The 24567-nt window shown below is 41.5% G+C and overlaps 3 protein-coding genes across 7 annotated transcripts; all 3 read right to left on the reverse strand.

Annotated features, from left to right (window-relative positions):
* Positions 1-1450: 1450 nt before the first annotated feature.
* Positions 1451-11534, reverse strand: LOC129599457 (protein Aster-A-like). Of its 4 annotated transcripts, none has more exons than XM_055497690.1 (6): positions 11092-11534; positions 9606-9808; positions 8140-8696; positions 6394-6507; positions 2080-2834; positions 1451-1855 (listed from the first exon to the last, which is right to left on the reverse strand). In XM_055497690.1, the coding sequence occupies exons 1-6, from the start codon at positions 11246-11248 to the stop codon at positions 1596-1598; spliced, it is 2046 nt and encodes a 681-aa protein (XP_055353665.1). In that variant the 5' UTR covers positions 11249-11534; the 3' UTR covers positions 1451-1595. The 4 variants fall into 4 exon arrangements, with proteins under 4 accessions (XP_055353665.1, XP_055353667.1, XP_055353666.1 ...); XM_055497692.1 differs by lacking the exons at positions 1451-1855; positions 2080-2834 and adding exons at positions 5499-5815; positions 6200-6272 and having other exon boundaries at positions 11092-11523; XM_055497691.1 differs by lacking the exons at positions 1451-1855; positions 2080-2834 and adding an exon at positions 5901-6272 and having other exon boundaries at positions 11092-11524.
* LOC129599459 (uncharacterized) lies at positions 11297-16854 on the reverse strand. Of its 2 annotated transcripts, none has more exons than XM_055497695.1 (5): positions 16471-16854; positions 16232-16297; positions 15668-15812; positions 14597-14883; positions 11297-11387 (listed from the first exon to the last, which is right to left on the reverse strand). In XM_055497695.1, exons 1-4 carry the CDS (start codon positions 16537-16539, stop codon positions 14642-14644), a joined length of 522 nt encoding a protein of 173 aa, XP_055353670.1. In that variant the 5' UTR covers positions 16540-16854; the 3' UTR covers positions 11297-11387; positions 14597-14641. The 2 variants fall into 2 exon arrangements, with proteins under 2 accessions (XP_055353670.1, XP_055353669.1); XM_055497694.1 differs by lacking the exon at positions 11297-11387 and adding an exon at positions 12646-13084.
* A 624-nt stretch (positions 16855-17478) lies between these two features.
* Positions 17479-18234, reverse strand: LOC129599475 (putative inhibitor of apoptosis). Its single transcript, XM_055497712.1, has one exon. It carries the CDS (start codon positions 18232-18234, stop codon positions 17479-17481), a length of 756 nt encoding a protein of 251 aa, XP_055353687.1.
* Positions 18235-24567: the final 6333 nt, after the last annotated feature.

Below are 24567 nucleotides of genomic sequence, written 5' to 3' on the forward strand. Positions count from 1 at the left end.
AACAAACAATTCCGGAATACTGCGCATCAATAAAATTTCGGTGCACTTTTCTGCTCCTGCTTCATACCGCCACAGGGCTACGATAATACTGGGTAAACGTGTGGCAATCAATAGCAGGTTAGTCAGACCACAGATCAGCACGGCAACCTTTGTATTATGATGCGCACGGTAGCGCAATGGAAAGGCCACCGCCCAAATACGGTTAACGGCCATAAGGACATGTCCAGCTGCGACCATGGCTTGTGTTAGCCACGCTTGTAACAAATACAATGTGCACCATCCGAAAAGGTCATTTAATCGCGCATATCCCAGTAAAGAAAACAAACGATTGGGCAAGAGGAAGGATAAGGTAATTACCTGAAGAATTAGGATTTGAATGATGTATACGTTGAAAGCCGTTTGTAAGGATTGATGGCGGAGGTAATGCACGAGAACAATAACGGTTAGAATTAAAGATAGAGTAATTTCGACTACCAGTACAGTCTGCACGATGTTATCCAGATCGGACGCAGTTGAAGCGCCGGTTGATGCAAAATCTGAATGATTGGCTGAACTATTTCGGGCGTTATTTGTCATGTTATAATGGACGATCATAATTGCTAAACCATCCGGTGTATTCTGAGAAGCCACTATGCACCATCAGGTATGCTTGGTTGGTTGAGATAAACGTTAAAATTACAAAGTTGCAGGGGGGAAAATGAAACAGTGTCCGACCGACTTTCATAGGTCAAATGAAAGGCAAAGAACAATCCACGGCCTGCCGAACGGGATTCCCATAAGAAACGCGACAGTAATATTTTATTAACGGGAACTAAGGAACATACACCAACGCAGGCTTTTTAAAATTAATACTGTCACGGCAATATAGGCCATGCTACCACAATCTGCCTTAATTGAAATATTCTGTACTGCGGTTACTCAACCGGCACAGACTATGCCGGTTGTCCTGACGCCTTTGGTAAACATCGTCGACCTTAACATGTCTTCCGGAATTAGGAAGAAGTTAATCGCTTTAACATTTCATCCAAGAGACAGAAAGGACCAAAACGCATTGTGTAAAATAACGGTGCGATTAATCTCTTTAAATTGCACGTGAACCTTGACGAACATCGCCCCCATACACCCGTAGATACGGCAATGCACAGTTACCATGTTGTTGTCTTCTGGCTTATGCATAACAGATCGTCAGCAAAAATCCATTACGGAGAATTCAGGCACGCCTAATGGGCTAGTAGGTATCTAGTATCTACACCTTTGTAGTACTGCATATAATGTTTTTAAAATTACAGATGTTTACTTGACCTTACTTTTTATTATGAGCTTGGGATAAGACTTTGTAGCAACAAAGATGTTATTTTACATATTGTATTGCCCATTCCAAAACATAGGTAGCTGGTATACAAGTATCGATGATCCCAGCACTTCTTGCGCGAATTTAAAAATTTCTCACAGAGTGCATTTGAAAGGCCGCGTTGGAAATTATCCTGAAAAGATCATCAAAATCAACCGAACACAGCGTGAAACTCCAGAAACAGTGCCCAGTGTCTGTATGGTTACATGGTGTCTGTGCGTGGCTACACGTGCACGGTTTATGGTTACACGGTGTCTGTGTGGTGCGGACCAAAGGGGGTTGCCGTCACGTAAAATACAATGGCATCAGCCAGACTGGAGCAATAAAAGAGAATGTGCACAACATTTGTGGTGAGTGGATGTCGTCGGCCAATCAGATTGTTCATACTTCCCGGTATCCAAGTAAGGAGTACAATGAGGGCCATGATCCAAAACACCTGGAAATGCCTTGATCTGGATTTGCACCTCTTCACGTGGTTACGTGCGTCGTGGGAATGCATGCGAACTAATCGAAAAGAACAAACTAAGCAAATACTTTCTGTGTACAATCCAACAGTTTGGCAATTAATGCTCCTACTGAAGCTGAGAGTACTTAAAATTAATAAGAAAGGTCATGCAGCTGCCGGTATAAGTACAATCCCTGTCAAAACCAATAATTCTAAGTAATTTTGAAACGATTCTAAGTAATTTCAATAAAATGCCAAATTATGGGTTACTCTTAAGTCTTACGTAGCTCGCTTTTCCACGTCACAGTGCGACGCTGCGTGGGCGGTCGACTGCTGCTAGTTTCCGGGCTGGCGTGAACTGTCAAGTATTGTCGGTAGCGTTTCCACAGCACATACGGAACCGCTGCGATAATAATCATTGGTAGCGGTATAGATAAATACCGTACAAACGCAAACAGCTTTGGAATGGAGCGTATTAGCAGGATTTCGCTACAACGTTCTGTTTTACTGTCATACTGCCATAAAGCCTCAATGATGTTCGGCATTCGTGTAGCCACCATCAGCACACCCGTCGCACAGCAAATCAGTATGGCGACCTTTCGGCTATGACGCTCCCGGTAGTGGACGGGAAAAGCAACCGCCCAGATCCGATTAACGGCCATTAGAACGTGTCCGGACGAGGCCATGGCCTGTGTTAACCACACTTGCAACAGGTACAGCGAGCACCATCCGAGACGGTCGTTTAACCGCCGGTATCCTACCAGAGAAAATGACTGGCTTGGTAATAGGAACAAAAGTGTGATCGTCTCCAAAATTAATATCTGGATAATGTAGATATTAAAAGCAGTATGCAGGCTTGGAGAGCGGAGGTAGTAAATTAATACGGCGCTGGTGAGGATTAAGGAGAGAACGATTTCAATGAATAATATGGCCTGCGTTATGTTGTCCATGCTGTCGGTAGCCGAAAGAGCGGCAGTGCAGTTTGACGTACACTTCGAATAATTCGCTGGAACCGGGTTGGACGTGTTGGCTGCCATTCTAAAAAAATTTTAGAACCGTATACAGTTAAGCTGATGACAACAAAGTAAACCAACATATCTGGGATAGCGACACTTTTGGTTGCATTCGGTTACTTCGTGGTAATGCACTCTACTCTAGAATCCAGAGCACTACCAACATAAAGCCATCGACCTCGACTGAAAACTACAGTTCACCTTGACCGTAAGAAGAACAGTTTGACTTCCGAAACAAACAGCAGTTACGCCGGCAGCTTCCTCACGTCACCACGACCCGTTAAGCAGATGGAGACACGCACGAGCTGCCGCCAGAAGGTTTTCAGTAAAATGATGGTACTCCTATGAAAGTAAAAGAAAGCATCTGATGACGCTGTTAGCGCACTAAATCTTTCCAAATCATTAACGTGAAGTTCACCTAACAATGAGTTTGCTAGTGCTCGTAATTACATGACAGTGCAGTGCAAATTTACTGCTCCATGGAACTGTATATTATAACCGTCTTCAGTACGTTGATTTTGTATTGGTTGTGACACCGGTAATTTTTCGAAAATTATTTCCGGCTTTCATTCAAATCTCACAGTTCATGAACAAGCGCAGTCTGGAAACGGAGAAAATGACGGTCAGTACCGGTACAGCATCAACAGTACTTCGAAGCATTACTCTCTTAACGAATACAGTAAGTACTAGTGGTAAGTACCAATTCCAACCAATTCAATTTAACATCATGATGGTTTCAATACAGGGATGCCGCGCCAAGTTCGGGCAGTTTCTTTTACAAATCACTCTTGGTCATCCACCAACAAATTACTAATTATTCAATTTTTATTACATTACTGGTGACACTGCCAAAATGGTGGACGACGCCTTTCGAAAGCTCGCACAGGAATCGTGAAAGGTTGAATGTGCCTAGTAGGTAAAAAAACTCTTTTGCTAAGCAATGAGCAGTAACCTAAGCTCTTTTTTTGCCCAAAACGCTCGCGACATCCCGTTTTAACACATTTTTGCACCAGCAAAAACTTTATTTGGCCACTGCTTTGTCGGTTTTTCTTCCGTTCTTCTGCCAGCTCTACCTTATCGCATGCTTGGTAGATACCAGATAAAATACAAAAAAACTCTACTTAAATGAATGTCTCGTTCTTGGAAAACATCACGAAGTTATGTATCTCTGCACGCTAGGCAACTACATTCTTCCGGAAGCATTGTTTAACATACAAGTCTTTGGGAGGTGCGCCTTCTTTCCGAGTCACCTCGTGCACCAATCACGCAAAAGCTTTCGCTGACCCCTGCCTCATACCTTTTAGGTCCTTAAACAGTTTACAAAAATTTTCATGAAAAAAAAGTCACTTGGGGAATTTTCTAGAAGGTCAGTTATAAGCCTTCTGGAAGTGTCCACTACCCCATCCCCGTTTTAACCGGTTTGCTACTTACTACTTCATCCACATTTCAAATCTTAGCATACTCTGATCCGCAATAAAAATTTATACTGAAAAAGTGCAAACGAAAAGTAAAACAAAATATCGAACATTTTTAAGTTTAATTTACGCAACTGCCCGAACTTGGTTCGGCACCCCTGTATTACTGGATTCAGTATAACTAAGGAAGTATATTATGATGCATGTTGCCTTCAGACATCCGTACCGCAGAAATGCAGCGCACACAGAATTAAAGGTCATATAGGGCACGTATTTAAAACGTTCTGTGCGGCAGTCAGGGGCATCAGCAAACACAGAATGCTCTTGACGGTTCAACATTATTTCTCGGTGTGATGAAATGTGCTGAGATAAATATGCTGATATGTTGCCAAATCGTATCTGTTTCCAAGAATCGCACGGGTTGGTGCTAAAAGTTAGATTTATTGTACGCACGTAGTCAGGGTCACCAAATGAAAATCAGATTGTTCCAGTCAGAAATCACACAGATTACGTTCGAAAGTTGCAGGAAATGTAGTAATCAAATAACTAAAATAATTTATACTGCGCTCTTGCGTCAAAAGACAGGAACTACTTAGAGCGACCAGATCAGCAACAGTGTAGCAATAGATATACTTAATAACTAGTCTGCAGTGTACAGCTGCAATAGTCAGTGATAATGCGTTATGGTAAAAACAGAACATTGTTAAGTTTAATTCAGCTTTTGCTGGTTTGACGTGCATTATTGGTCCGCTGTTCACTGTTGGGGAGGAACAGGATGTGAATTAAAGTGAATTTTTAATCCGAATTATGTGGACTTTTCGTGGTAAATTAGTTGCATTTGGGCGTACCCGGTAATTTGATTACGTAATTTATCCGGGTTACCAGGGCAGGGATCGAGTAAGTATTCTATGATTGCCATTTCTAATTGCGCAATGCGGAGAGGCAATCATAATTCACCCTTGAGCATTTAAGGTTAGTGGTGTGGCTTTGTGTATTTCAAGCTGTGTCGACGCCTGAACAATTCGGTGTAGAGTGAACATAATGGTTACGATTCATTTTATTTTGGATAAGAAGAGATTACAGAAGATTAAGGCATATAACGTCATTACGTATTCGTTCGCAGATGAAGCAGGAGGAGAATATGTCGATGGGTAATGTAGCGAATTATAAAGATATAAATACTGCTGGATCAAAAAATTAGCAGAAAACGAGCCCCTTAAACAGCAACAGCAAGACATTGGCATATTCACTGACTCGATAGCGTTTATGTACAAGAACAGCGTGCTTCTCCTTGGTTTACTTTTATCTGGCGGCGTTATTTTATTAACTATTTCCACTACATACTGTCTAACGATACGATTATAATCGGACATTTTTACAGAAAATAATGGCTGGAACTAAAAATTCAAAATGGTAACAAATCAACCACTTCCTAATTTTAAAGCACAAATAGTAAACAATTATGTACAGTCATACTATCAGAAAAAATTAAAATGTTCGTGTTCGTTGCATTCAAGAAGCTGGCTCTGACGCTATCTGCGTATATATACACCGCCTGACATTCCGTCAACACTTAGACAAGTCCTTGAACCTGTAAACAACAAAAAGCATTTGTTGTTTTGTCTCCAGACTTAAAGAGCACAAGGATCTCGATCGCTACTTAACAAAAAAAAGTGTTCAGCGAAGCGTAAAATTAACTGACCGCGAAATCAACTAATACCACAAATATCACGAATTGAGTGTATGAAAAATACACACAATTTCATGAATAGGCAGTTCAGTGCACAACGTAAAAAGTAGTCAAAAACAGACACCTCCGCAAAATTTAGTTAAGTATGCAACAATGACCTTCAGTGTATAAGCCTGCACAATGCAACATAAGAAAAAACTGCTTAAAAAAGAAAATCACGAGCGGGATTCAGAACAAACAAGCAGTGACGATTACAAGCACGATTGCACAGGACGGCAGCATCACCTGGAGCAGTATACTGGAAGATATGTCAAGGATCGCGTGAAGGAGATGGAACGTATGGTTGAGAGCATGTAATCTGGATTAGAGAAAACACGCGCCACTGTCAAAGAATACACACACAATGCACCAATCGATAGGGTTTTGCGCTCTGTGGCCGGGATTAAGAAATAACTTGTAATACAATTTCCACCACTTACTTTGCCGGTCTTTGTACGGGAAGCCGCTGGTGCGGAAGAGATGCCGTGACGGAAGTGGGAGAGATGAATAACTCCTTAATGCTTAGCAGCGCCGAAAAAGTCAGTAAGATACATCTACAAAATAAATCTTTATGTATACAGATATAAGTTTGCGTACATAAAAGCCCATTTCGGCGTCGAATTTCACAGCAACTAACGCCACACCCATATCAGAAACTTGAAGGCTACCATGATTCTAAGAACATATATGTAATACCAACCAACCAAGCGGCATAGTTGTCTGAAAAAATTATTTAATACTTGTCCGTAAAATACTGCAAATTTTCCCTAAAATAGTGCGCGAAAACGTTCAGTAAATGTAGCAGACAAGGAAACAACATTTATTATTTTCTTTGGGTAAAACCATTCGAAAAACTGCTTTTATGAGGGGTTTCATTAAAGTATCTGTCTGCGTTTTGCGTGCTTTCTGGGTTATGATTCTGTATTTACTTGAAATGTTTCATACTAAAAAAATTAAGATATATATGTATTTGTTATTCTCTCGTATTTTAGCAAACTTGTCAGGTAAATTGTCAGGTAAACTTTACAACGCGACTCGGTGTAAAACTGCCGTCCATGTTACTCGTCAAAAATATTTTTTGGATTGTATCTGTCTGCATAAATGTAAACAGTGATGTGGCCGGCTACAGATAGAAAAGTTTCGTATATCAACATTTTTAAGCGTTCTACGTCAGCGGCATCGAGACGGTTGACTTTGGTACCTATCAAAACACTCTTCCTTACACCTGGATTATTTTATGGACCGCAATCACTTAAGCAATACAGATGACGTCAGCGGTCATAGCCATGTCTTATACGCGTGTACACAGAGTTTCTTTAGCATGTTCGATTGGCACTGAACCGGAAATAAACAGCCAATGTCAACCAGACAATTTCCTAAGTAAGTGCCTTTATCGATTTTGCCGCTATTATCGAATTATCACAGCCCCTCCAGTGCAATTTATGGCGGCTCTCCCGAGACGTTTTTTCCATCTCAGTGCCAAGAATTAAAACATCACTAAGCAGCCGGATTAATGTCCATGTAATGTGCAAGTGAACAAGACGGTCGTAAAAAAATTGAAATATCACTATGAAACGCGGGGCTCATAAAACTTTGGTAGAAGTCAGCGGGTAAGGAAGTAAGTGTACATCACACAACTATGGACGCACAGTTAAAGTAATGAAGCTGAGTGCATTGGCTTTGTAGTAAAATGGCTCAGAAGTTATAGTTTTAGTTGCATCTCACAATGTTCTGAAGCAAATTAGATCTCATCACTTTATTCTTAACTTGCCGTAAACACTACTTTTACATATTAATGCCATTTTGTTTTACGCTTTAAAATTTTGTGGTCAAAATTTTTTTGTGATGAAAAATTATATTCGAAGAAATTTCCAGCTCCATTGTCACGGCTAAAAGTTCCTACTGTAGATAGAGGAAGCACTTCAAAAAATAGAGTAAATGAACGTTTTATACAAATACTTCTGCAGTACAAATTTTCTCCATCGTTTCTATCATTTAAATTCTTATTCTTGTTACTTATTGGACACAAAAGTTATAATAATGCAGTATGTATATAAAAGTATTTTTCGCCCGGAATGCGTAAGCGAATACCATTATTTTGCGTGATTCGTACAACTTTCCATTTTGTGTAAAACTGGAACATTTTAAAGGCCGATTATCGTATTAAGTAGGGGTAATTTCCTTACAATAAACATCCACAAATAATCAGCGCTCTCTCGGAAATCTGTATGGAAATCACAGGCTGCTCCGCTGACCGGCCTATCCCGCCGTTTCCCAGCGTCTCCGTCTGACTGCACTGCTCCCGTTTAGGCAGCATCCTCATCATCACCGGCCCATTACACGCCTCTTCCACATCCGGCGGACTGGTGCTGTCACTGCGATTCACCAGCGCATAAATGTTATTCTCCGAACTGCTTACCGGCGCACTGCCGGCCACCCGGCTATTCCGCCGCGCCACGTAATCCTGCATGAGCGGACGCAGGAAGCTGTCATGACTTCCGCTGCTGCTGTTGTTGCTGGTGTTCCCGGCGCCGCTATCATCCTCGCTGAGGCCCTTCCGTTCCAGGGAACACGACGACTGCGACTTGATGAAACGCGAAGGTCGCCGGTGGTTGAGATCGTCGGGGGAGAGGGGCACCTGAGTGGTCCGGCTGGACAACGGGTGGGGTTGGTGGTTTTTGGAGGTGATGCGCTTGAGGGTGGTGTAGGCGGCTTGTCGGTTACGGAAGGATTCGAATTGATACTGAAATTTTAAAATAAAGGAATCGGTACTTCGTAGTCCATCCACGAAATTCACGCAACGATACAGAACACAATTAAAATCTTATTTTAAGTTACACCATATTATTATTCAATACAAATCAACCGACAGACTTTATGTAAAAATGTTGTAGAAGATAACCGCAAAATTTAGGAACACCGGTTCCTAATATTGTTACACAAACGTACAGTATGTCTGTACCGACTGTACGTACAAAAAACATGAAAATTTTTTATTCGAACTGTCACTAATGGTAAGCAAACGCGTTGGAACTCAAGGTAATTTGCCCTAGCACTACACCGTACGACACTTTAACTAGAGTAGTGATACTGGACTAAAGAAAACCATCCTCATCATTACACAATTTACGCTTAAAATTTACAATTTACTCAACCAGCGTTTTTCTGGTCAGAAACAAACGCACAATACCTAAAATCTTCGATTAAACGCAACAGGAATGCAGAGAAAAAGTACGTTGCACAGAAAATGTTGCACTTGACCACTTAATGGTAAGATACAGGTACAGCCAGTTGTAAGCGACAATACCAATTTTTCAAAGGAACTGCTTGATTTTCTAAGGGCGAGTCAAAAACTCCGTTGTGGTAATTTTCAAGCGCAATTCGGCAAATTCAACAGTAAAAATGTTGGTAAAACGAAGCCAACAGGGAGGAAGAATTTTAATCAATAAAATTTTTCGACTAACTAATTAATGCTGTCTTGAAATCGTGTGGAATTCAAAAACATCAAGCCTTTCCACCTGTCACCGGGTTGGCAAGCACACGCTAATTGGTGATACTTGAATCATCCCGTATTCACCGGGACTCTTTGGAGCAAAACATGAGTCACGCATAACCACTACAAAACGCTTCCCAGGAAGCCGCTGCGGTGTACCTTGTGTGTAGCGGTAACAATGACGATGCCACTTGGGATTAATCGGAAAGTGTTGACTTTCACCACCTTCTGCACATCGCCGGTGGGGATGATGAGTTTGCGCTCCTGACCGAATATGTTGGAGCGGAAGCAGATGAGGTTGGTGGTGATGTAGATGGCACCGTGCTGGAGATAGTAGTCTTTACTCAGCGCACACGAGTAATCTAAATAAAATACACAAATACGCATCACTTTACCGTGTGAAACTACGGATCGCGGTTTCGCTAGGTACTAGGTGAACGTATGACACTAGTACTACGGTGCTTAAATTGCTCTTGTACTCTGGTGTAGGAATTGAATTGCGGTGTAATTTGTTTATTTGTCGGCAGATGGACAGTTTACAGAGTAGTGATGGGATTGGCAGCCCATCAATGTAAGGATACATTTAGACGCGTTACTGTCAGTTAGCGTTGTAAGCCGGATATAGTGTAATTAGCTATTATTTATAGTACGCGCACCGCTAACATTGATTCATTAAGATTCACAAAAACGTTAATGAATTGTATTATACGCCGGTGCCATCCAACAAAACATAATGAAACGACATAAAAGTATGCGTGCATATTGCACACGAGGAACAAAGTATCAATAAACTCATTAAACAAATACCTATGTAATTACTTCAAAATCGTACAGAAATATACCTAATTATAGTATAATTATTTCTCATGTACGTTGTCACAAAAAACTGATGAAATATACTAGTGCGAAAAAATGACAGATTAACATCGTGACGCACGTATAAGACTCTTCCACGAACCTTTTAAATGCTTTTATTCTCGATAATGTTGCAAACATATACACGAAAGTGAAGTGCTTGAATATATTAACACAGTCTTCGATCAATGTACAAGTATTGCAAAAGTGCAGATCGATTTTTTTCCATAGAGTACAAGCTAAGATCGATGCAGTAATCTCTAGGATAAATGATTCACTCACTGTAAATTTACAGAAATTTATCCATTGTGCCGCTGCATTTTTATGTACAAATCCCGGCTGAATGCACTATACACGGAAACATCACCGGTTTGCGTTTTAAATGCTATTGAACGGTGCTAACAACAAATCTGAGTTTTACAGAATTCCTGCCAGTTAATACAGTTACGAATAACGATTAAAAAAGACTTAATGCCATTTTACAAAATCGTAAACAGAATTAACATTTCAAATTACATATTTTTAATTTAAATGTGATAAATTCCTATCCGCGCAGGCGCCGAAGAAACAGCATAAAATTAACCCATGTAAAAAGGTTCGAAAAATTCCTCTAAAGAAATGCACAGAGTGCTCCAGAACTTTTTTAGACCTGGCTAAATAAACTTCAAAATATTTCAAAACCCAATAAATCTTTGCGCTTAAATTTTTCGTATATGGGTTCAGTTAGCTTTTAGAAGGACTGGTAAATTTCAATTTAAATAAAAACCAGCAGAAAGCTAGCGTCACTTACAATCAATTAATTCCTCTTCCTTTGGGACCTCAACAAATCGCTTGCGGAATTTCTCCTCGCGGTCACTGTTACTCCGATTCACCAGGTGCATGTTGAAGTCCCCTTCCTGCAGATCCAGATCATCACGTACACCGGGACGATGTCGCATGGTCGACATTGGGCACAATTGCCTATTATTTGCCGGTGAACAATCGCTTTATATACGCGTATAAAACCCTCCAACCGCACGAGATGATGATCCACATCAAACCCAACAACGTCCGCAGACGTTGCGTCGACTATCTTATCACCATCCGCTGCACGATGAGCAAATATTAAATGCGCGTCGTCACGTTTTTACTTTACGATTTTGCGGTATCAGTTTGCCAACATTCAATATTGTCCGCCGCTTGAGTATTAAACGCCGATCGCTACAGCTGACGAAAAATGTTACTAAAACGCGGCAATTTTCCGGCTGTTTGATCGGGGCGGATAAAGTGTGCAGCCAACCGGCCGCGGCTGTATATACAAAGTATCCCGGGTTGGTTGAATGAAAATCAATTGCACTATGCATTGTGACGTCACAGCGTGTATTTGTAATCAGCATAGTGCGCAAATATGAATTGCGATATAGAGAGTGAGTTGGGGTAAGGCGTGTGGCGTTGTTCAAGAAACGGAAATGTGCTGATTTAAGAAGATTGCAGTGGGTTATTGTTAAGCCGGTTGTGGGAGCTTTTTATGCCAATTCATTAGAAAATTCTGATTTACGAAGTAGCTCCACTTGTTGGCCCACTGCTGGGCGGTTTTGTTGTCGTCTCATTTCTGTGTCTGATGACTTTTCCTTTTCAGTCGGTCGATAATACGAAAAGACATTAAAACTGCGGATGTAACATAAAAGTCGCTGTTACTAAATAATTTCGTTATCGTTACTTCTTTAAATTACGAGTACATCTGTAATGCGACTTTTTAAAAATTTTTCCGTGCCCAAATCCATATAAAATGGTTTTCAGTAATCTATTGTTAGGTTGGGCAGAAGCGGCACCTCAAAATTCGCACTGAACTCGTACAACAATTTATGTGAGTTAGTTTACTGTCGCAAGCTGCCGGCACTCCATCATTTGCTACATTTGCTTACTTCATTTACTCCACGATAACTATTTAGTTGTAAAGGTAAATTAAAAATTCGTAAGCTGTTTACCTTTAAATTTGGTTATTCCACCAGGTACTGGAGGACTTTTTAGATTCTTTCCTGCATAAACCAAATTAGAAAAATTATGGATTAAATCACGAACACACCTTTTGCACTGTGAATTGTACTGTAAATCGAAGATGTGCAGTGCGGTATGCTACTATGCACAGAATAATTCCTCTTTCCGAGCACAATGGGCCCTTTGTACTGCTGTTTTCACGTAAACATTTTTGCTTTGCTAGTTAAACATAATCGCTCTTCTTTGACACTCAAATCATGTTCCCAACTATTCAAGCCGAATCAAGCGTGCATTCGATAGCCGCTATTATGTTCCTTAATTTGGAATGGTAATCTACAGAGTACAAGCAACATTTTCCAAATCATTTGACCATGTTCTTCATTGAAATCTCCGGATCGACGAGATCTACAGCTCCATTGCAACTTGTAAGTTATCAGCCTTCAAACTTGAGAATAAGTACGTGTAATAATTTCTTTTTGGCAAAACAAAACCAAAGGACACAAGCATCCCTGACGCAGGAATCCACCAAACAATAACTGCAGTCCAGTTGTACTGCAGTACAACATGCAAAGAAACAACAGGATTAATGAGTAAGCCGACGGTATACGAGGTACAAAATACATTTCCCGGCACCATTCTAAACGAACCACTGTCATAATTCACAACCACGTTATAACTGATGTGGAAGACACCACGCAGAATCCATAACATCCAAGTAATAAGATCATATCTTTACTCTTTAGTATCCAGTATTTGGCGAGAATTTAAAATACTCCATACATCTTTGCAGAATTTAAGGAAAACTCCTACAAATAAAATGCATGTTAATAAAACAAACCATTTCAACCATTTTAACGAACATTAAAACTGTGGAAACAACCAAATACCTACTAACGTTATTAACTATATACTTTCGGTTGTTGTTTTACTTGAAGCACAAGTGAACCGGTTAAAAAACATTTTCTCGTGCGCAGTCTTAACATATGTATTTTTCCGGTCTTCGATAGTTTTGGACTAGTTTGTAAAATACCAATCTTTATAGCTACTTCGAAAATTGTTTGTGCACCTTGGTTTGAGCTGTTTTCGGAGTGTATGGGTTCATTAGAAAGCTCATAAATCGCGCTTTTTAATAGACATAGTTTCAAAATCAACACTAATAGCATAAACGCGATAGAAATTTTTCTGTTGTGTGAGCATTAAAAAAATCTAAGCCAAGCACCAGATGGAACATCTTCAGGTCTGATGTTTTCAAATGGAACTTAAAATTATTTCACACACTGGGTTTATTCAGAAAAAATCTTGAATAAAAAGCTAGGAAGATACAAGTTTTTGAACATGGAACTAATTCTTCTTACGGAGAAAATCACTGAGCGTTGGAGTTCGAATGACTATATCGCAAAACCAAGAAAACCCAGTGTGTAGAATAATTTTTTCTTTCCAATGGTACCAAGGACGACCAATTCCATTGCGGCAGTGGAATGCAATACGCGTAAACTCTCCGAACTTTACTTCCAGTAAATCAAGGTTTTCGGGTTTTGCAAATGGTCCGCTGCATCGGTGGACCAGTTTGAGCAGACAACCACGCTACCTGCAGGCTGCGCATGGCGTTCATGAAATCGCCGCCTGCGCACGGCTGCAGCGGTACGCAGACACGCAGCCCGCGTGCGGTTGGGTATGCTTCGATTGAAACTGTGATGGCAGCTACGTGAATCGAACCGTGCTGCTGCACCCCTCCGTCGTTTTGGACCCGCGGTACCTTTTGGTTTTAGACGGATTTGGGTTTCTGTTCTGTTCTTTGCTTCTCAAAAGACTTCTCATTTTAAAAAGCATTTTTTTCTGTTCTAGAAAATGTAGTTACTGTAACTTCTCTGGGGATGAAGCAAAACCAGTCTATCGCCTTAACCGTACTTAATTACTTAACCGATTGAAGTTACGAAAGTTGAAGAACTTAACTGCACGGAGTTACATGGAGTTTGCGATCTGTGCGAGGAGTTAAACGAATAAAAAAATGTTAAGCCGAGACCAGAAAAATGTTCGTGCCAAATACCGAGGATATACGCATACACACAGGTAGCAGTTTAGAGACACATTTTACGGAAATTAATTTTAGTGCGGCAGAATAGAGCCCGATACATCGGTAAATAATGCAGACTTATGGTTAGTTCTTGTTGCAGCGAGAGAGCATCAACTTCCACCGATTTTAAAACTTCAAGTTTTGGGAAAAAGGCACACAAGCGACACAGATTCCCAAAAGTACTCAGCTCCCATAAGCAGCGAATTAGCCCGTATACGATTGGGAAGAAACAATAATGGCTCACCTGGAAAGACTCGAACCGAAAAGGTAATGTCATCCCCCGAAAACTTCAAGGGAAATTCCGATCCCGTCGACCACCAGGAGACGATCGTCGATCCGGTAGTGCTTTATAGATCTGCACGGATAATTTCACCGTCTCGCTGATACTGGAGATAAAATCCCGACGATACAATGCACCGTATAAGCGCGCTGCGCTGGCCATCAGATCCTGAATACCCGTCTGGGTAAAATTCATATTCATGGAGCGCGTCACATCCAACAACAGGTCGCAGAGGATATCTTCGCTTTCGACTGGAATGGAAAACACAAATAATACGTCATTTTAGGTGTCATTTTCATAACCCTATCATACAGCAGTATACTTCATACACATAAAAAATCTCATTATTTTAGAATTTAATATGCTTATTTGTGATACATACGGAGAACTAATAATTAAAAAATATTTGCGAGAACTCTCTCCACCTCTATTTCCACAAAACGGCCGTGGGATAAGTAATTTTGAATTTTAAGAACGAACTGAACTGGTGTAAATTCTGTTAACGCAGCCATTCAGTAAAAGAACAAGAGAAGAAGAACATACATCAACATACTGATGTATTCAAAAACTAATGCTGCCAAATAAAAAATCCAATGAATTTAACTGTAATTTAGACGGCTTAAAACTGTTGCGTGCATCAGATACGACTCGTACGAGTACACTTCACAGAGTTCATTAAGTACTAACTTCATACATAACAGCCTCCGCACTACAAATTCACACAACCTAGATTGAAGTTAAATAATGCAATACAAATTAAAATATTTACACATTCGATCAAAGCAAAGGGAAAATACTCAGTTTCGGTAAATATTAACGCTAAGGCACCGTAAAAAGCAAAAACATTTATCCTATTAATTCTGTAAACGACAGTTTTTTACAACTTTAAATTTGCAGCTTTTATCAGGCGAAATTTAATTACGAACAGTAATATTATAAAATTGCCAAGAAATATAGCGATTATTCATGCTGCCGATCAGAATGCATTCCGGTCAGCTCTACATTAGCGGAAAATGGTGTAAGCAGTGGACTCACATAATTGCTGCTCGGGAGTTCCCGGAGGCTCTCCAAATAATCCCTCTGACAGACCATCTCGCAGACCTTGCAGTCCGTATCGGTCGTACACCGAACGTTTTTGGGGATCCGATAGCACATTATATGCGAAGCTGATTTTCTTAAACTGGAAAAAAACACGGATAAAATATAAGTACGTTCAATAGGCGGGTGTGCATGGATTTGTCAATTAAGGCAGCAAGATGTGAAACGACAAGATTTTTACAGGAAAAATTAGGAAAACTTTGACATAGTCGGAATAAAAAGATAATTACTTAAATTTATACAAGCTATGAATAATATTACTATTACTAATAATGTTTATACTTAATTTACGTAATAAATAATAAATTTAAGTATTCACTTGCAGTAACTTACTGAAATTATACAGACTATTAATAATTCAGGTAATTAATGCAAGCAATCAATTCAAAACAAATTTAGGTAACAGTATGTAGAAGATTATAAGCAGACATTTGTACGCAACTCACCATCAGCTAAAAAAAACAGCTAGCAAAGCATGGAGAAACCAAAACAGTAACTCACCATATCTCCATTCTGTTCGTTAGGATTCTTGTCTGGATGGTATTCGCGAGCTAGACGACGGTACGCCTGCACGATACAAGAAGAAATAAAAATAATCGCAGCACTACAGGGCAAATTAGGTCCTTGTAGTTCCTGACTAAACCATATTAAAATTTGCTGTCTTAAATTGTCGCGTAAAGAAATCTGGGTTTTCGCTGGTGGCCTGGAACTTCAGCGCAGTTTCTCTGCGACGATGTTACCTTCTTGATGTCATCCTCCGAAGCCCCTTTCTCCAAACCCAAAATATCGTACAACTTCGTATCCGGCATTTAAAGATTGAGAAGGAGTCGCTGTTAAAGTAGACAGATAAAAAGTAATTTAAAGTATGGCCCTCCGATTACAACCAATTTCAACGGATGATAACGCTGATAACAGGGACAGAAAACGTTTCTTTAGTCCAACTTCAATATCACTCCAGTATTCTACGCCAAAAATATAAAAACTGACAGTTCAAAGGAGAACAGTCTAACAATAAACAGGAGACGTACAAAAAAATCTGGACTAGCGTCACTAGCTGGATCCACTGTTAAAAACAAATTGTTCCAAAATCCGAAATTCCGAATCAGCAAAATTGTAAAAACGGCAAATTCTTTTATCCAATGCAGCAATCAGCATCGCATGCGTCATTTGGATGAGTCAACTGGGGTTGTAATTATAAGATTCCGCGCACCCGCTCACGTGTGTGGCGTGGAACCGGTCCGTAACCGTTAGACCCCTCGGGTTGGCGGTTGCAGGAGATATGAGTCATTATTGTTGCTTTTATTGATTATCGGCAGTTCGGCACACTTTGCGTGTCCCGATGCCCGGGGTATTAGCCGTGTACGGCACCTTGCATGAAATTGCAAGTGCGGAAAAAGTCAAAAAGCTCTAGATCTATTAAAATATAATTTAGATATAAGTACTACTTTTTCCTCAAATAGCAACAGTTCAGTGAGGAAATGTTGTCAACTTGTCATTGACGGGTCTGGCACCACAATGAAAAATAATATTTCAACTGCTCATCGGCGATAGTGCTCGTAAGAAGATATAGCGCTAGCTTAGCGTCAGCTCCGAATCGGTCCGGTTTTCGACCGGTCTGCGGTTCGGCTCGTGATCGGTTCGGTTTTTAGCCGGTTTTTAATCGGTTGTTCCCCTTTCTTTGGTTTATTTTTCCCCACCCTCTTTTTTCTATGAACATGAATGAACATGCATGATACAGACAATAAAAACTAACAGAAGAAAGCCCAGCACTTATGGAAAATGACACCCCGACAAATCGGACACAACAGTAGCTTGCTTGAACATTTTGCACAGCAAACTAAATGACCACATGGTCTGAACATGATTTCCGAATCATTTTCATAGCAGACTTTACAGCGTAATTTCTCTTTGTGGTCTTCAGAAGTTGTAGGTGCTTGAGCTTTTCGTGTTAGTCCACAACAGGTTGTTTCGGCTTCTTGGCGTTTTTTACGAACATCGTTGATGAATGTTGAGCCCTTTGTTTGTACAAGATACGGACATTTCGGGTAAGTCCAAGCGTGCTCTTCCCACGGAACATCATCTTTGTCCCAAGCATTAAGTGCACCACCACAGTGAAAGCAGCGTACACAGTCATCTCGGCCTTCATAATAAAAACCGGCTGCAGCCATATCTCTGGGTTGCTGGTGTTTGTTAGCAGGCCATTCAGCGTAAGTAGCAAAGCGTGTCTTATAGTCTTTCATTGCCGGTGAGTGCGGAATGTGTTTTCTTGATCCGGATTCCTCCATAGCCCTAACACAGTCTGGACGTGCTAAACGGTGTCGGTAGTATGGTTTATACCGTGAGTTCACCCAGTCACCCATAATATAGCCACAGTACGCGCAGTGGATTTCGTCATGCTGCCCTTGATAAAAGAACCCTTGGCTTGCCAGTTCCTCAGGGGCAAGGGACTGATCCGGCCAGTTTTCAAAACTCCCGAAGCGATTGCTCATCTGTGTCATATCCATTTTGGCTACCAACTGAACAGCCGCACTGAAATGCTAGGGTTTATATAGTATCTATCAGTCGTGTCAACTCAAGGTAAAACCCCTAGCACAGTGTGCTCGCCAGCTATTGGTTCATCACCGTGTAGTCCAACCCCTAGTTATACTGCGATATTATCGTATGGGTCGGATTCGTCGTCCCCACGTACAGCATTACTAGGAGTATTAAACTTGAACTATTGGTCACTATCTTGTGTCTTTGTGGTAGATGTTTAGCCTGGAACTAATGTTGTGGTATCTTGTACTACTGTTGTACTAATGTTGTACTAGCCGACTGTGTTATGTTGTAGTGGGTGGCGATTTGTATTAAACTACGTTAAACACAGTGTGTGGTGCCATGTATTAAACTATGCTGTCTAGCTTGTTTATAAGCACGAAGAAGCTCTGTCTAGCTTAGTCATTAAATCAAGTTTTTAGTCTATCTGTATTGGTTTAATTGTAACAAGGATAGGTCCGGCTGTATAGGTTAAGATACTATTACATTTTGTGCCCATTCATTAAGTAAAAGAATGTCATGATTAGCTCCGGTTAGCTTTCCATGAATACGGAACTACCGTATTGTTTTATGAGATGAGTGGCATCGTTCTTTGAATATTAAATGCTTTTAATCCGGGTTCAACGTGTTTGTAGTCGGGAGGTTATTGTAAATCAAATTATACACTAGCGGTCTATGGGTCAATAAAACAAAACCCTTTTATCAACAGAGGTTTCATTAGTATCCGGGTTAATAAGACAGCTAGTGACGTAACACAGTGGTCCGAGCGAAGCGAGGACCACGCGCTCCTCTCGGTGTGTGCGCGTGAAGCCGATGCCCAATTTCAAGTCTGTGTAATAGCTGGCTGTTGTATCAGTACGCTCGTATTAGTTTAAGCCCACCCACATGGGTTCTCTCTGATATTAGCGCGTTTCAGTCACTCATTGTTTTAGGAACGGTTTTATTGGTTGATTCAAAACTGAAGTACGCCCACGTAGGTTTCTCTCTGATATTAGCGCGTTTCAGTCACTCATTGTTTTAGGAACGATTTTTACTGGTTGATTTGAAACTGAAGTACGCCCACGTAGGTTTCTCTCTGATATTAACAAAATTAATTTATTCAGTTTACACTAGTCTAAACGTCAATTTTAAACAGAGTTCAGTTAACGGGTGGCGTAGTACAAGTAACAAAACAATAGTTAATACGTACCTTGAGTATAAAACCTCAGCGGCCAAGCAAATGTTTTTTTAATCCAATGGAATACCTGCCTGATCATATTTTCAGTTAGTTCAGTTTATCTTTTACTCCATGGCTCCCTTCAAGTATCTTGCGGATTATCAGGAGTGGTGCCGCCAGCAATGTGGTAAGTCTTATCCCTTTTTTAAAAATCTTTATAATTTTTTATTATTAAAACTATTTAATATTATTGTTCTAAGAAAAAAAATATTGCTAGGTATAATCAAGGGGTTGGAAACCCAGTGGGACGGTTTTTCGGAACAAGAGCAACGGGAGTGTGCCCAGTATAATATCGGTACGTTTTCTCGTTATTATTTGTTAAAAGGTTTGAACTTAAACAATGATAATTTAATTTATTAGATCTGTGTGCAAGTGTCAAGAAGTTTGTCGGCAGCTGTACATGGAGTAAGCCGGGAAAGGTGGTAGACCGTTTGCTACATGCGGTCAACCGGTTGGAGGTATATTGATTTTTTATTTTATTTCACAAAATTAATGGTACATCTGTATAATATGTTTAGTGGTCGGTTGCCTTTTGAGTTGTGACATTGTTCCCGATCCGCGTCGTACCAACTTACAACTGGATACGGTCCCCATTATAATGGCAGGCAGTGTGGAGCGTGACCGAAAGAAGAAAGAGAAGCTCAAGGCCAAGTCTTCGTCATCAGTGAAGCCATGTACTTCCAAAGCCAAGCCGAAGAAGAAGAAGCAAAACCAAGCCAAGCGGGTAATCCAGTCACCAACACCCTCTCCACCGTCAAGCCGTTCTCCAACCCCGGTCTGATTCATTCGGCGAATCGGTGGAACGCTTTCGCGTAGTCGGCTGGCTGTAAATTTCCTCCGGTCCCTCGGTGAGTTAGCGATGCGGTTAATTTGGTCAAGGATAAAAGGTTGGGAAAGAAGGCTATTGATTGTTTCAACGGCGGTCTGGTCCTCTGGTGAATAGTCTTGTACTGGCGTTGATGCGCGCGGAGTCGTTGAATGGAACGGTGTTGGCGGGCGGCGGCGGCGTTGCGGTGCATTCACAAAGCGTGATCGGCATGGATTGCGAGTCGGTGTAGTAAAAGCATCAGACGTGGAAGGCATTGTGGGTGACGGCGGAGTTGAAGAGCGGCGGCGTCCACCTCGTGGCGCATCCAAAAGACGTGCGCGGTATGGACTGCTGGGAGAAGATGGTGACGTCAAGCGAATCAAATTGAAGGGCTGTGTGCGAATCGGTGAAGGCATTCGATCCCGGGCAACGCGGGCAACGTTCCAACGAGAGGTATGTGCTGGCTGCGTAAGGTAATGGCTCAAAGTTGACATGTCAGGAGAAGCAGGACTGTACTCCACCATCTGGGTCGGTTCCGGTGTGCGAGAACGTTGTGGCAGGGAAAATGCTAGCTCTTGCTCGTGGTCGTCAGGCAACGGAGAGTAGACGCTGCCGTAAGCAGCAGTATAGACGCCGCCGTCGTTGATTGGAGTGTAGATGTGGTGGGTGTTGTCTGGAGGATAGTCATTGGCTGGAGGATAGTCATTGGCTGGAGTGTAGAAGCCAGTAGCTGGTTGTGGTGGTGGTGGGCTTGGCGGTGCGTAAGGCTGCGAGGCGGGTAAGGGGTTCTCACCAATGAACGGCACGGTGCCGGTCACGCCAAACTGGTAGACTGAATTGTAGGCGGCGCAAGGGCCATACGGACCAACCAAAGAAATAAGACGGGCGTCATGGAAAAACTGAATGTCTCCCTATAAAAGGCAGACAACTATACTATATAAAGAATCCGGCTAATATATTTTGCTAACAAATAATATCACTCCTTTGAAGGTGGGGCAAAAAAACAAAACCAAATCTATCGTGGAACTTACCAAAATCATATTAGCCAGATGGATAGCATGCACCCAGGCATCAGGAAGATTATCCATGGCGCTTACGTTTGGACGCCGGGCCAGCATATCACGACGTATACGGGTAGCAATTTCTGTTTAATTTAATTTTGTTGTAATAATAGACAGAAAATCAATTGGAAAATTATCTTACCGAATGCTCTATTGGAGATGGCAGCCAGCTCTGCAGTCGTTGGCGTGCGAGTGAACACATGAAAAAACTGGTCAATCTCCAGACAAGCATTAGCAAACGGACAACCAGGATCCACCAAGTTGTATGGGCGATACACGCCATCGGAGGAAGTAGATGATGCGTAGGACAATGAGGATGAAGAAGATCCGGTAGGTGCTACTGAATCTGCTCGGGAAGACATTATGTAAAGGTCACTCGTTAACTGATGCTTACTAAGTCTACAGCGCTGTTATGAGCTAACAGTAAAAGATCCAAGAAGCGTCCAAAAACTGCTGCTCGAGCAACTGATGGATTAACTGTGGCTGCAGTTGGTTTATATCAGCGAAAATTTGGTTTCCAGATTTTTCACCGTACTTGTTCTTTTGTTTCCTTACAGTCGGTCTGGTTAAGGCTCTTTCTCCTTCGTAAGACTAAACCTTACTGTTTCCATACATACGTGTAAGGAAAAAGTTCAAACCAACAAGGCACGAAGCGTACGGTTGAGTTTCTTAGTACAAATGTTAAAAGAAAAGACAAGTTTCTGTGGAATTTTGGTATGTGTTGAAGTAAAGGAAAGTTGAGAGGAGACCTATGACAAGAGGTTAGAGCGCAAGCAATAAACAGTAATCCGTCTCGCGACCCGGATAAGAGCCATTATGTTCTTGTTTTTCTGGGTCAAGCGACGGTTTGATTTACCCTGCATCCGTATCTTAGATCCTGAATAAGTCGCGTCAGCGACCTGGTTTCTATTGTTTGAGATTTTTGGTATAATGGCTGTCGTTCTCCTGTTCATTTACCCTGTTGCCTAGCTAATATCCCGGATTCGTCGCGACACTGACCAAGATTGCATTGTTTCGCTACCGACATAATCCTGTTTATCTGGGTTACACGTTCCCTTTGATTTGGTCTGGTAGCTTGATATCTGCGAGCCGGATTCCGTCGCGACTTCCATTGTTCAAAACACGGTTTTTCCGGATTCTTACAATGGTTCTCCCTCGGGCCTTTTTACCTAATAGGTCAAAAGGAATTTTCCTTGGTAGCTTCACGTATCATACAGCCCAACCCACATCGTTAGAGAACCAGTGTCCACCAGACCAAAAACTCTCTGCTTCGGACCACATCAGTCTGGTCAAGGGTAGTGGGAGTTTACAAATCACCTGCAGCCAATGGTTGCGCACCAGAAAAAATGTTGAGTTCCAAGCCAGAGGATATAAGTCGATTTCTCTAACACAAAATCAAATCATTCGAACAGTTTTATTTTACGCACCACTGCAACTGGATTTTCAGCATCTCCCATGGCTATTCCTGTTTTCCGGGCGAGTTTCCACTGCTTGAAGAGTACACTGGTAAGTTAAAACAGTATGTATTGCTAACTTATGTATTTACAAAAGCTGTCAAATTTATTTTTCTAACATTAGTAATGCTGACCTTTCATAGTTAGATTGAGGCTCTTTATAACACGATTATTGCTCCATTACCTAAAGAAAACCTCGGCTTCTTATAGAGATCGCAAATGAATTGTTTTCGGATTGGTTGGCTTTCAACCACTGCCGCAGAATCCGGCGTTATTCTGGCTATTTCAACCTAGCCTATGCGTTGTGGATTGACCTTGCTTACTACATCCGCCATTATGATGCTCTCGTCTTGTTTCTCCATGTCGCTGAATTTCTGGTAAGCAGCCACTGTAAATCTTATTCTTCACCTAGATTTGCATTTCTTAATTCTCCTTTGACTTTGGTTTACGATTTATCGCTAATTTCAAAATTTTCCATGTAGAAACAACTTCACGATTTCTACTATCGGCTCATTGTTCCCACTCCGGATTTGCCTGACGAATTTCCACAACTTGCACAGTACATTGGTGAGCCACTGCATTTTCGTCAAGATTTTCGTGTTTGTCTGTTCCGATACTTATAACATATTTAACCTTTTAGAGCAAGCCAACGACTTGATTTCGGACTGGGCTTCACGTACTGAGTTTGACCAGATCCACACCTACTACACGTACTATCAGCGGGCCAAGAATATGTGGTTTGATCTTCAGCGTTACACCCGCAATGCCGGCGTCCTTCTCCTGTTTCTCCGTCTAACTGATTTTATGGTAAGAACCCGCGCCGTTGATGTACTTTTTCTGTGCATAATTTAAGTTATATTCAATGCTTGATGTTTATAGAAGCGGCTGCACGACTTCTACTACGAACGCATTGCTGGCGCCCCGGACAACTCGCTTGACTCGGGTTTCTTTGAGGGCGATCCGTCGGATGAAGCTGAAAGCGACGTGGGTGACGAAAACGAAGAAGAAGAAGAAGGTGAACACGTTCTCGCGGATGACACGTTGGAGAGTGAGCCGGCGACTGAAGCTGAAGAAGGAGAAATCGACGCGGTTCCGGAGACCGAAGCCGAAGAGGAATTGGACGACACTCTCCTGGTAGGAGACATTGACTTGGACGAGTACCTGAACGGCACTGAGCTTGTGGACACTGTCGAAGGCGGCAACAAACGAAAGCATTCGGACGACGACGACGACAACAACGACACCGAGGAACCGCCTGCCAAGAAGCAAGAGACTGAGGTGAACACGCAAAACTAAAATGTCGTAGTGTTTTTCTTTTATGGTTTTGTTTTTACATACAATACATACCATGGGCTAATGGCAGTACAGTTTTCATACCTCTCATTTGATACCGCATTCCGTGGGATAATGGTTACAGTAATAGCGGAATTACAGTGTTGTGGTAATGGTGTAGACTGTTTTCGATGGAGATGGTTGTTGTTGTTGTTGAAAATAATACAACGCGGCGCTTTTCCGTTAGATTTTTACGTTAAAACATGTCGAAAAAAAGGCCGAGCGGTTACTTACCGGCGCTGCTAGCGCCGGTAAGTATCCACCCGCGCCCACTGGAACGCCCAAAGGTGTGGCTTAAACACTGTTAACCAATTGCATCGCATTACAGAAAACATCAGACCAATAAGCACACGCTGCAGTAATTCAGCTCGTGTATAAAAGCCGCGCGGCACGAGATTTTTCTTCATTTAAATCCTTCACGACTGGCGAAA

The sequence above is a fragment of the Paramacrobiotus metropolitanus genome, unplaced genomic scaffold, assembly GCF_019649055.1.
Source record: "Paramacrobiotus metropolitanus isolate TYO unplaced genomic scaffold, Prichtersi_v1.0 Parri_scaffold0000146, whole genome shotgun sequence".
Taxonomy (NCBI): Eukaryota; Metazoa; Tardigrada; class Eutardigrada; order Parachela; family Macrobiotidae; genus Paramacrobiotus; species Paramacrobiotus metropolitanus.

Bases quoted from the DNA above. Each gene is read 5' to 3' on its own strand.
- LOC129599457 (XM_055497690.1), bottom strand. From the start codon at position 11,248: ATGTCGACCATGCGACATCGTCCCGGTGTACGTGATGATCTGGATCTG. The intron at 9,809-11,091 runs GTAAGTGACGCT...TATTTTATTTAG, and splicing joins GGAAGAGGAATTAATTGATT to ATTACTCGTGTGCGCTGAGT. The intron at 6,508-8,139 runs GTAAGGAAATTA...TTTATTTTGTAG, and splicing joins ATTATTTGTGGATGTTTATT to ATGTATCTTACTGACTTTTT.
- LOC129599475 (XM_055497712.1), bottom strand. From the start codon at position 18,234: ATGGATATGACACAGATGAGCAATCGCTTCGGGAGTTTTGAAAACTGG.
- LOC129599459 (XM_055497695.1), bottom strand. From the start codon at position 16,539: ATGCCGGATACGAAGTTGTACGATATTTTGGGTTTGGAGAAAGGGGCT. The intron at 16,298-16,470 runs GTAACATCGTCG...TGTATCGTGCAG, and splicing joins CGGAGGATGACATCAAGAAG to GCGTACCGTCGTCTAGCTCG. The intron at 15,813-16,231 runs GTGAGTTACTGT...GTTTTTTTCCAG, and splicing joins ACGAACAGAATGGAGATATG to TTTAAGAAAATCAGCTTCGC.